The 12,661-nt window shown below is 30.4% G+C and overlaps 1 protein-coding gene across 3 annotated transcripts; it reads left to right on the top strand.

The window, feature by feature from the left end:
- The first annotated feature begins 3,680 nt into the window (after positions 1-3,680).
- LOC126737793 (bifunctional methylenetetrahydrofolate dehydrogenase/cyclohydrolase, mitochondrial) lies at positions 3,681-11,998 on the top strand. 3 transcript variants are annotated; one of them, XM_050442844.1, is made up of 6 exons: positions 3,698-3,861; positions 4,284-4,387; positions 9,387-9,571; positions 10,594-11,070; positions 11,129-11,251; positions 11,618-11,998. In XM_050442844.1, exons 2-6 carry the CDS (start codon positions 4,296-4,298, stop codon positions 11,743-11,745), a joined length of 1,005 nt encoding a protein of 334 aa, XP_050298801.1. In that variant the 5' UTR covers positions 3,698-3,861; positions 4,284-4,295; the 3' UTR covers positions 11,746-11,998. The 3 variants fall into 3 exon arrangements, with proteins under 3 accessions (XP_050298803.1, XP_050298801.1, XP_050298802.1); XM_050442846.1 differs by lacking the exon at positions 4,284-4,387 and having other exon boundaries at positions 3,681-3,861; XM_050442845.1 differs by lacking the exons at positions 3,698-3,861; positions 4,284-4,387 and adding an exon at positions 9,203-9,327.
- Positions 11,999-12,661: the final 663 nt, after the last annotated feature.

The following is a 12,661-nucleotide window of genomic DNA, read 5'->3' as shown; positions in this document are numbered from 1 at the left end:
ATTACATAGGAAACACATTTCGTTGTTCGATTATATTGGTCTCGGGCAAATGAGCACAGAAGTTTTTAATTCCGTACTAGGTATCTTTAATATTTGTTAGGACTAGTATTTTGGTAAATTCCATTTCACCAAAAACTCTTTTGGAAGTACGAAATGGCTTTTATGATAACTTTAAATATTATTTAGCGCATGAAATATATCCGAGCGCGTTGCCATATTTGGTCTTTAAGCATCTCCCTATACGTAGTGATTGATTCCCCAACCTGTATAATACTTGAGAACATGAACCCCGATATCATGATTATGCTCGTGGTTTCATTTTGAACTAAATATAATAATAATAATAATAATAATAATAATAAGACGTTTATTAGCCACCAATATAAAAAAAAGCATAATTACAGAAGGTAATATGATTATATACATGGAATTGAATATTAGAATATTAAACAAAGAGAGCATATTAAAAACAATAGGTTATATAAAGAATTTAGTTAACACAAGTAAGGCAACTAATAAGCCATGCATTCAGACTTCCAGAAAAGAAGGAAACAACTTCCTGGATTCTGTTAAGGCTTATAATAGAAGAAGTGAGTGAAAAAAAAAGTGAAAAAAAAAACAATTCTTATAGACAAACTAAAAAAAAACAAATAGGTAGACAAATAGGGAAAAAGCAGTAGGGGGAAAAATGGATGAAACGGAATGAAAAAATTCTCTTTCTTTCTCTTCTCCCTTGTTCCTTCTTTCTTCCTTTTTTTTAAACAGTTAATTTTTGAATAATAAATGTTAATAGAATATTTTACGTTGCATTCAGTTAGTTAGCATGTGCGTAGTATTTTAATAAAGAAAGGCATTCAAGAAAAATTAAGTTTGATTTAAAAGAAGAAGCTTGGTTTTTAATTTAAAAGTTTTTTCAGTGACAGTAAAATTAATTACTTTGAACTTATTAATCAAATTTGGTACGACATAAGAAAAGGATCGCTTAAAGAGTTCTTTGCTATGGCAAGGAATTGTTAAAAGATTTTTAAGTCTTGTATTAAGATTATGCACATCAGTACGATAGATAAGCTTTTCAAGTAAGTAAGGCGGAGTTTTTGATTTAAGAATTTTGTAAGAAAAACAGAAAATATGTAATATTCGTCTATTGTGCATATTTAGCCAACCTGCTTCTTTTAATTTATAAGAAATATGTTGCCGTCTTCTTATACCAAATATAAGTCTTAAGCAAGAGTTTTGAAGTTTTTGAATTCTACCTGAGTCGGAGTTATCGAGACATGGTCCATAAAATGTGTCGCAAAAAATTAACGGTGATAGTACTAAAGCATCACAGAGCAGTTTTTTAATACTTGAGCTTAAAAACTGTCTTTGACGATATATTGTTTTTAAGGCAGAATATCCATTTTTTAGTTTAAGGGTAACATGTTCTTTGAATCTAAGTTTATAGTCCATTACTAGTCCAAGATTTTTTGCAGAGTTTTTAAAACTTATTATATTGTTATTAAGGTGTACATTTAAATTATTTAAAATATTAGTTCGATGAGTGTCACTACAAAAAAGAATAGCTGCTGATTTAGTGGGGTTAATCTTTAGAAGTAATTTTTGAGTTTCTATATTTAAGGTATTTAAATCCTCATTTATATATTGATTAAATTGGACAACATTAGAGTGATGAAATGAATAAAATAGCTGGGTGTCATCTGCATAGCAATGGTGCTTACAGTGTAAAATTTTTTTAGTAATTTGTGAAGTATAAAGAGTATAAAACAAAGGACCAAGAATACTACCTTGGGGCACCCTAGAGGTAACATCCAGTGCATTTGATTTATTGTTATTAAGCACTACTCTTTGTTTTCGACAAGAAAGAAGACACCAATGCCAACGCAGACTCAGCAAAACCCATATATTCTAATATAGCCAGTAATATTCTGTGATTTACCATGTCAAAGGCTTTAGAAAAATCTAAGAGAACCAACACCGTAGCTTTATTATTTTTATCAAGTTCCTTAAAAATATCATCAGTCACTTTAGATAAAGCGGTTGCAAAACTATACCCCTTACGAAACCCAGACTGGTATTTAGGAATTAAATTATTTACATTTAAATATTTGATACGCCATAATTTTTTCTAATATTTTTATATATATATATATATATATATATATATATATATATATATATATATATATATATATATATATATATATATATATATATATATATATATATATATATAATATATATATATATATATATATATATATATATATATATATATAAATATATATATATGTATATATGTATATGTCATGTATTTCACAAACACTATTAGGATGATCTTTGATTAGGATGATTGTTGTACGTCCTCATACTTTATTTAAACATTTTTGAAAGCTAGCTATGGTATATTCGTAGGGTGGGGTATCAGTTATTTTTTTGTTCCAATTTTGGTCTCATATCGATAATCTTATTATTTTATTAATCTTTTTTTTATCGATATCTTATTTATGTGAAGGTTTGGCTTCGCCTAGGACTATCGCCCTGATCTGACTGAATGCTCCGGAGAAGCATAGAATGTGAAGTGTGGTTTCTTTCTCTTCCTCGTAACCTCTACATAGCGGTGTATCCACTTTCCGATTCTCTGGCCTTTTTTGCTCTTTGGCTAGGTCCGCCAGATTCTTCCAGTAGTTTTGTACAGTCTGACCTAGTCTCACACTATCCTAAAGCGTTTGTTACCACCTGGTCTCCAGTAATGACTGCGAAGCTTGGGTCCCTTGGCGCCCGTTCTCTCATCAGTTGGACACAGGTCTGGATACCTATTATATTTGCCTAAGCCGGGTAACTTCTATGCTTTTCCCTCCTTAATTACAAAGGGTTTGTCTGGCTGTGTGACCTTGGTTTTCTCGGTTCTGAGTGCAATACGCCCAAGGTCCTGTGTCTTGTCGAATAGGTCATTGGCTCCAACATTCGGCATTAGCCTTTTTGCTCCTAATATTGCTTGAGCTCTTACTAGTAGGTGTAGTGGGCTTAGCCCTGTCAGGTTTTCAAGGGCAGCAGTCAGTGTGATTGACATCGCTACTGCTATACCCAGACACGCTGTTCTTTGTATTTTGTTGAGTATCTGAATAATAGTCCTCCTTTCTATCGCATGCCACCTTATTTGTGCTACTATTTTTCCTTTACTTCAGGCCAATTAGGAAAATTATTAACTCATTTTTCCCAAGAGGATTATAAGCCTGTGCTATATGGAGCTAGATTCTCCTGGTTAATAATACGTTGAGTTTTGTCTCATTCTGCCCTATTTTCATTTCTCCTAAAACAGTTCAAGCTCACTTTTTTTTAAGTAAAAAGTTCAGTAATGTTATCCTGATGTTTTTTATTAAGATAGTTTCTTTCCATTGCAGGAAAATAGGAAATGATTGCTCTGTTATTCCCTTTAAGCTCCCATTATTGACTTCTCATTAATAATTTTGTTGAATATATGGTAAAAAAATATAAAATATTTAAATGAATGTAACTTTTAACAAAAAATGTAAAATAAATATTAATAATATCTTGACATCATAGTTTCTTATCCAAAAGTAGAGACAATTGTTTTTGCGTCTATGTGTTAATGTAAAATCGCCCTAATGTTAAAGGCCCAATTTTCGCATGCGCAATTAAAATAAACAAACCAAAACAATAAACACGTGATAGAAAGTTCACAACTTTTTATTATTTTTTAATTTATTTATTTTTAAGCTTTGACTTATTAACTTCTTAAAAGGGTTAAATTCCAGCCGTTTAGTGGGAATCATAAGGGATAAATCAAAACATTTCTTAAGTCTTTTATTTCAGGATCATGACGACGATTGAACCAACAGAGTGAGTTATTTTCTAATTTTATCAGTATAAAAACACATAAAACTGGTGATTTATCAGCCGTGACGTGTAGATACGTAAACAATTGACCCCCTTGCATCAAAAATATCCCATATCAATAAAAATAATTATCAAGAAGAAGGAAAATTAAAACGTTATTGCTTCACACACACATGTTGGGTAATAACCTCCTTATCAGCTGACCTATTGGGACCCCTTTTGGTCCCCTGCGAAGATTTATCAAGAGTTTATTTATGGCTTCAGTGTGATAATTGTATAAAGGAAAAAATTAAATAAAAAATGCTTGAAAACAATATAGGAGCAAAACCATGATCCATATGTCATGCTCGTGAACCCCTAACCTCACTTTTATGCCTTTCAAAAAATGTTTTTTTTGTTAATCTATTTTTTTTTCTAAATTATAGCTTTTCCATGACATGAATCTATTTAAAAGTTCCTTAAAGCTGTCTTTAAGGTCTTTCTCATCTCATACTGGGCCAAGGGTGACATTTGTTCGTAACTATGCCATGTAAGTTTAAAATGATATGTAGTGTTTTATGTTTAATTAAATTAGGTAAAAAATTAATTATTTATTAGTCTCCTTTAATAGTTTATTTGTAAATCCTTTGCACTCGGAATTAGAAGATAAATTTGGCATCCATTTAAAGCATTGGAAGGAGAATATCTTCCATATTAAGTGCAAAGTCAAAATGTTTTATCACCTGAAGGCAACAAGTTTCCTATTGACCAATTTTATAAAGAACAAAGTCCAATTTTTATGGTTAAAGAAGACTTCTAGTTCTACTTCTGTTCTTCTCTAGTATAGATAAAAAGAACTTATATTAAAGTAGCAAAAAGATCAAAAACTACTGCACTCAGACTAGATGAATTACAGTAAAATAAAAACATGTCATATAATAAAAAAATAAAACAAGTTATAATTGTCAGAAAACACATATCTATACTGTATATATTACATTGTTTTTTAATGCCATGTAAGTTTACTTCACATGCAATTTATGAACTATAGTTTCTGAGGTAATGTCACATCTAATAATGGTGATAAATGCATTTCTTTGTTTTTGGACTTAACAAAAGGCACTTGACATGGTATCACATCCTGTGCTTCTTCAATTTTTATTGAGACATGGGGTTTGGGGTACCTTGGTAGAGATTTTTGCAGAATATCTTTCTCTATCTCTATTTTTGCAGAGGTAGGACTCAGGTTATCAGGATTGCTGATGTTTCAAGAGAAGCACAAGCAGTTCAGCATGGTGTTTCCCAATGTATGATATTTGAACCAATCCTGTTTTTAAGGTTTATATAAACTATGTACAGTATTGTGCAAAAAGATAGCAACATTGAACTTTCCTGTTATATATCTTTTAGTATCTATTTTATAAGTAAGGTTTATATATTATTTACAAGAATAGTTAGAGCCTGTTTATATTTTCATATTATCATATTTTTTGTATCATAATAAATAACCACCACCTTAACACCAAATTGTTTTATGCAAATTTATTATTCAAAAATATAGCAACAAAAAATAGTTTTGATTCTAAAAAAAAATATAACTCAACTAAATTAAAATCAATTCAATATTTTGTGTAGTACCCATTCTCCTTTATAACATCTGCACATTGTCTTGGCATAGACTCAATTAATTTCATAATATAGTCATTGTTCACTTCTTGCCAAGCCTTTTCCACTATTTCAAAGAGAATATTATTGTATTAGAGCATGTTAGGTGCCTGATTTTGGTGTCAATGTAATGCCATAAATTCTCTATAGGGTTTAGGTCTGGCGATTGAGATGGCCAGACCATTACATTTATTTTTTCATCGAATAGCCACCTCTTAACAAATTGAGAAGCATGTTTTGGATCGTTGTCATGCTGAAATATGGTTGTTACTGGCATGACTTCATCCATATATGGCACTAAATGTGTTTGCAGAATGTCTTTGTACATGAAACGATCCATTTTGCCCACTATTCTTACTATGGGTCCCATGCCACGAGCCAAGAAACATCTCTATACAAGAATATTTCCCCCTCCATGTTTAACTGTGCTTTTTGTTTAATTTTTGTTCCCTGGGGCGTCTGACGTACATCACTCCATCAGTACTGAATAAATTATATTTAGAATCATCACTAAATACGACTTTCTTCCAATCAGCTACAGACCAGTGGACATGAGATTGGGCAAAGTGAAAACGAGCCTTGACGTTCTTCTTTGAGAGTAACGGTTTTTTGGCGGGGCGACGAGCAGGTAAGTTGGCATCAAGTAATCTTCTCCTTACGGTACTGGAACTGAGGTTTACTCTTCCACCCTCTTTTAATTTTGCCAAAATTTGAGAAGAAGACAGAAAAGGATTTTCTTTGGAAATTCGTAGCAGCTGCCTATCCATCCTCAAATTTGTTTATCTGGGTCTACCAGGAATGGGCGCCGGTGCAGCTGTTCCAGTAAGGCGAAATTTTTTGCAAACTCTGGATACGATTGACCTGTGAAGCCGTAAGATTCTTGCAATGTCACTCTGCCTAACACCATTTTCGTAATGCTCCACAATAATTTTTCTTACATCAACAGAGACGGTTTTTGAGCGACCCATTTTAAGTTAATTTCGAGATTCAATAATAACAACTTTACGGCAGGTAAATCGATATTTAACTTATAAAATAAATGCGAAACAAGAATGTTGCTATATTTATGCACATTGTCTAAATAAACAAACATGAAGTTCCTTACTCTGCATTGGCATTGTTATGATATCTCGGTATATTTAATACAGAGGCATGTACTTAAAAGTAAAGAAATAATATGGAATAAATAAAGGAGCAAATAATATTTTTGAAAACATCGCTTGTTGCTATATTTATGCACAATACTGTATGCAAGCTCAATATAAATAGAAAATTAATTACATATATTGATGACACAGTGGTTATATTTTCTGAGAAGACATGGGATGAGGCAAACTCAGGATTAAATGCTAGTTTTGCTAAAACTAAATACTCTCTTGAGACATCTAAATTATCATTAAATATAAAGAAATCTTATTATATTGCATGCTCTATCATAATGGCTAATAGACCATGTCTTGATGAAATTAAACTTGATAATATGGATGAGCCCTTGAAAGGGGTCACTCAAGTTAAGTACTTGGAGAATATTGTTGATAAGCATCTAAAGTGAGATCAGCATGTGCTTTATATAAATAAAAAAAGTAAGATTTCTTATAGTATCATCTTAAAAATTATTTTATTGATATATCAAAGCACTTAGTGAGCCTCTACAGATCTATGGCATAATTGTAAAATTATTGTTAAAATATTGTATTGTTTGGGACCAGGCATATGGTTCCATTTAAACCGATTAAAGGTAGTGCAGAACCACATACTAATAATAATGCTCAGAAAGCCTATACTCTATTCTTCTGCACAATTTTATTCTCTGGAAATTAATTATATTAAAATTTTATACAGTGTTGCAGCATGTAGTTTTGTACATGAAAATAAGGAAATAAAATCAAATTTGTCATATAACACAAGCAAACATTGCCTACATTATACAATTTAATTCCTATTGATATAAAGAATGTCAGTAGGAATAAAAAGTTTAACTTGCTATTTGAGAAATATTGTTGAGATAATCGAGAGTGATTTATATGCCTGTTTTGAGTTTTTTGTTTTTCATACATAAATGTTGATTTTTGGATGCAAATTTTAATGATTTTTTTCCTACTTTCTTTAAAATAAAATATTGTGATATATGTACAAATTTATATTGAATTTTATTTACTTGTTTTGCTGTATAGACATCAATATTAGTGCATACAGGTTTGTTTTTTCTTTAAACTTAGATGCTTGCTTTAAAGTAGATATTAGTATATATTAGAACACATATATTATCTTGTCCTTTTTTTTGTATAGGGTATACTGTTTTTTCCAAAATGTCAAAAATGTATAGCAAAACTTAAAAGGCTAAAAGTCTTATCAAAAATATCGATAAAATGGGGAAACAAACAGATTTTCTTTATTATTTAACAGTTTGCCCCAAAAACTCTATTTAGATTCTATTATAATTTGTGACAGTAGGAGTCTTATTATGATATTCCCTTAGTCTTCTCATGTGACAAAAAGGAAAGGTTATGCAAAATATTTGCTATATTAAAATGAATTTAAAAAAGTTTTCCTTGTCTAACATTGTGATATGATGGGCATGGGGATATGGAAACTGGCCTACAATTTTTTGAACTAAAATGCCCTTTAGGAAATGAATAAGTACCCTAAAATTTTAAAAAGTGCCTATCAGTTTTTCACTTCCTTGTCTTAAATGGATACAATGAAACACTAATTTTTTATAAACACCCAGTATTACCAACAATTTTTCTTGAATACAAAAAAGTAGGTAATAAGGCCTCCAGCATATAAAAAAATTATCCTCTGAACAACCTACTGTCCAAAATATGCACAATAAAAAGTTTGTCCTTTGTTTGCCAAAAAACATTGTGGCCACAATAGTATATGCCAGTCCCTAAGTGGCTTTCTTTTACATTTAAAAAGTACCTAAAAATATTCCTAAATACCAAAGATGTCCTAATTGGTTTCTGCCCCTGGAGACAGTTTACAGCATTGATATTGTGATAAATTGATATTACGTTTAATTCTAATAATGCCCTATTTTTGAAGTGTAATATTTTTCATGTTCTCATTAATATTGTGTAACGTACAGTGTATTGTTACGGTAGAGTTGTATAATAACGAAAATTAAATGCCCACCAGTCACTAGTATGTTTTTAAATATGTTATGTCCTACATATTTCGAACATAACGAATTTTCTTGAATTTTGTAATTTTTCTCTATTACTACCAAACAAAAGATTCTTAATTCTTAATCCTCAAATAAAAAAATATTTTAATGAAATTTAGGTAGGCATAATATTTTGTGTATACTGACGCCCATAACTGAAAAGTACGCAAAAAAAAGTATCTAAAGAAAATTTTCTAATGTTTTTAGTAGTATAGTGTCGTTTAGTATAGTTTAGTTTACCCAGAAACTACTAAAATTTATTTTAAAAAAGTGTTTTATTATAGCCTTTTATAAACCTTTTTATTATAAGATAAAAAAATTATTAATGCTGCTTGCAAGGTAACATTTGTTTATTTTCTTCCTCTAAATTTCATAGCAATTTAGAACCTCTTCTAGTACTTAGTATAAGCATATGTTTTTAGTCCAGGCTTGGCTTTACTGATAAGATATTGATTTACGCTCGTCTTATTATTATTGCTTCATGTTATTCATAACATGCTGATTTCATCATTTTTGTTTACCTTGGAGTTCCTCATATAAAAGGAGACCCACCTCTATGGGATTCAGTTTGACTCCTAAACCGTTATTATTCAATCTCATAAATAGAACTCTAACATGCCAGAAATTCTATCCAATAATAAAAGGCTAAGATTGGCGTACGTGTTTATATATAGAACACATAAATGTATATTAATAAACTTTTTTTTAATTGTAGAAGAACTGCCAAAATTATTGATGGCAAAAAGATTGCTCAAGATATAAGAAATGAAATTAAAACAGAAATTGACAGTTGGGTGGACCAGGGACATCGAAGACCATGTTTAATTGCCATTTTGGTAGGTGAGAACCCTGCCAGTCAGAAATATGTTCAGAGCAAAATGGTTGCAGCAAAGGAAGTTGGTAAGTTACGGAAATTTTTTGAATATATCTTATTTTGAATATTTATGTATTTATAAGATACTAAGAGCAAGAAGTACCATATTAAGGATTTTAGATAGATCTCAGACTCCTATGTTGAACTATTTTATGACTAATTATGAAGTCTATATTAATCCCCAAACACTTAATACACTTAAGGCCGATCAAGTTTGATTGGGCATCATGTTCTCTATTTAATGAACTTTTATCCCTTGATTAACTAAGGCATATTTTATTAACTTTAAGAAATACTACATTTTGACACTCATATTTGCCGTTCTATGAATACGTTTTCAAAATTTACTTGACCAACTAATTACAACATTAAAATTAATATGTAGTTCCAAGAACGCTATTCTGTGGTACCCCTTTCAAAATGCGCTTTTAGTAACATAATATCCAAGAGCCTTTTGAAAGTCAAAGAACACACTCTGAAATTTTTTCAAAGTTTTCCAAACATAAATTCAATCAATCATCTAGAAATCTAAACAGAAACCAAACTGACTTACTGACTGATAAATTTAGAATCAATTTAAGCACATTTCTGGCACATAAAGTAGTAATAAAAAACCAGGAAAGCGATCAGATTTCTTTGAAATGAAAACTGTTAACGTACTCAGGCAAAGGAGTCAGACACAAAGTTCTTACTTTATACATATTCTAATTCTAAGAATTAAAGATTCTAAAAAATAAAGGTATAAGTCATAATATTAAACATGTATGATCTTTTTTTTAGCACCACTTTAATTTATGTAACTCCCTTCACTTAACTCTTGTCTGCATTAACCCAGGACTAATCAATGTTCTTGTAGAAATCCTAAATTATTTTTTCTGATTAAATGTCTCTAGCTAAGTTAAATATTTCGAAAATATTTTAAAAAAGGGATATCTGACTTTTTCTATTATACCTTAGAGTCTATATTTTCCTTTGAAATAACTAATTTGTGAACATAAAAAGGATTAAAAATATGTAACACGGTAATAAAACAACGGTAAACTTTCAGGTATTGATTCTAAAACGATTACCCTACCAGAATCTACCTCAGAATCTGAAATATTAAGCCAAATAAATCAGCTGAATCAAGATCCGTCCGTCGATGGTATTTTAGTACAATTACCAGTTCCAGAACACGTAAATGAAAGAAAAGTGTGCAATGCGGTAGATCCTAGAAAAGACGTCGATGGCTTCCACACTAGCAATATCGGCAAACTCACTTTAAATATTGATACTTTCGTGCCTGCGACTGCTTTGGGAGTTGTCGAGCTGATTAAACGATACGACATTCCAACTTTTGGAAAGAACGTTGTGATATGTGGGAGATCTAAAAATGTGGGATTGCCGATGATGCTTCTACTTCATGCTGATAAAAGAAACGAATTGCCGGGGCATGAGGCAACCGTGACTTTATGCCATAGACATACCCCGCCTGAAGAACTTGATTTTTTCGCTAAAAAGGCCGATATTATTATAAGTGCCACCGGTAAGTGTTGTTATTTACATATTTTTAAAATGACTGAAAAAAAATATATAACTTTTAGGTGTGGTAAATTTAATTAAAGCAGAAATGGTTAAACCTGGAGCATGTATCATCGATGTAGGCATAAATCGAATAAAAACCGAGAGCGGAAAATCCAAAATTGTAGGCGATGTTGATTTTGAAGGTAGGTGGTTTTTTATTTATATATTTTTGTTCCAATAGTAATTTAGATAAAGGAATTGTTGGAATAGTTCCAAATGGAAATGCGACAAGAAAAACTAAAAATTATACATTTGGCTAAATATAAATACACACTTAAAAAATGTTGATTCTAAGTCTAAAACATTCATTACTATATAAAAATATTAAAAGCTCCCTTACTAAACTTAATGTAAAATTACAGTAATTTCTAAACTCGAAAGATATTAATAGACATAATAAGTGGCTTTAGTAGTGGTTGTTAACTTATTATATCGTTTTGTTATTTGGACCCCATTCCAATGATCCTTTTGCTGCAATAAATTACTTTATTAATTGTTATAAATATTAGGAGTGAGCAAAGTGGCTGGACACATAACACCAGTTCCTGGAGGTGTCGGGCCAATGACAGTCGCAATGTTGATGTTCAACACTTTGAAGGCCGCAAAACAGATTGTTAATAATAACTCCACTTCTTGATCATAAAATTATTTATTTAATTTATTTTTATCGCTGCTTTATAGCTTCATTTTGTTTTAAACAACTCATGTTATTATTTATCTATACAAATCATTTGAAATTCAGTATTAAATGTGTATACAAAGTATTACACAAAATCCATTGTTTTTATATTGTTATAACTATTTCATAGAGTATTCTTAAATTTTTGCACCCAAGGTGAATTTAAGACTATATGACTTTTGTTTGCAATAAAGATATATTATAATAGTAAGTATATTGTTTTTCATTTTCCTGTGAAGTCTATTAGTCTGTGAGCTAGTTCTATTACCAAAAAAAAACTACAGTACAGCAAAACCATAAAACAAATACATGAATAAAAATTTCTTAAAAAGAGCATTACTTTAAGTACGTTAGTCTATTTCTTGTGAAGAGAACTGAAATAATAGCAGTTTTTATTGGTGTAAAGTGATCATAGTTTTTCTTAGGTCATGATGTCGCATAAGTGGGAATATTACCTTTGCAGAGGGTACTGAGAATTATGATTGTGCCACAATAGAGTAAATAAATAAATGTAGACTTAATAATCGACCGCTGCTCCAAAATATTTAATTTATATAAAACTAACTATACCATATTTAAATAAAAAAATTATCTTAATATATCTCCGAAATAGGAATATTAGAAACACGCTAAATAAATAAAAATCACTAGATATAAAACACTAGGCTCTCATACTGGATGAAAATATTAATCAAGCATACCAAAAGGAAAATGAGGATACAAGCAGTTTTTAATCTTATCAATTCAAAACGTAAACAAACCTCAAACTGTTGTACCTTAACGACACGGACTCACATTCCCTTATATAAATATATAAAAGAATAAATATAAACCTCGGAAAAAAAATATATAAGTGCTGTGTTGACTTTCTTGT

Source organism: Anthonomus grandis, chromosome 6 (genome assembly GCF_022605725.1).
Source record: "Anthonomus grandis grandis chromosome 6, icAntGran1.3, whole genome shotgun sequence".
Taxonomy (NCBI): Eukaryota; Metazoa; Arthropoda; class Insecta; order Coleoptera; family Curculionidae; genus Anthonomus; species Anthonomus grandis.
The sequence above is the reverse complement of the archived record's forward strand: the minus strand, read 5'-3'. Positions and strand labels throughout refer to the sequence as shown.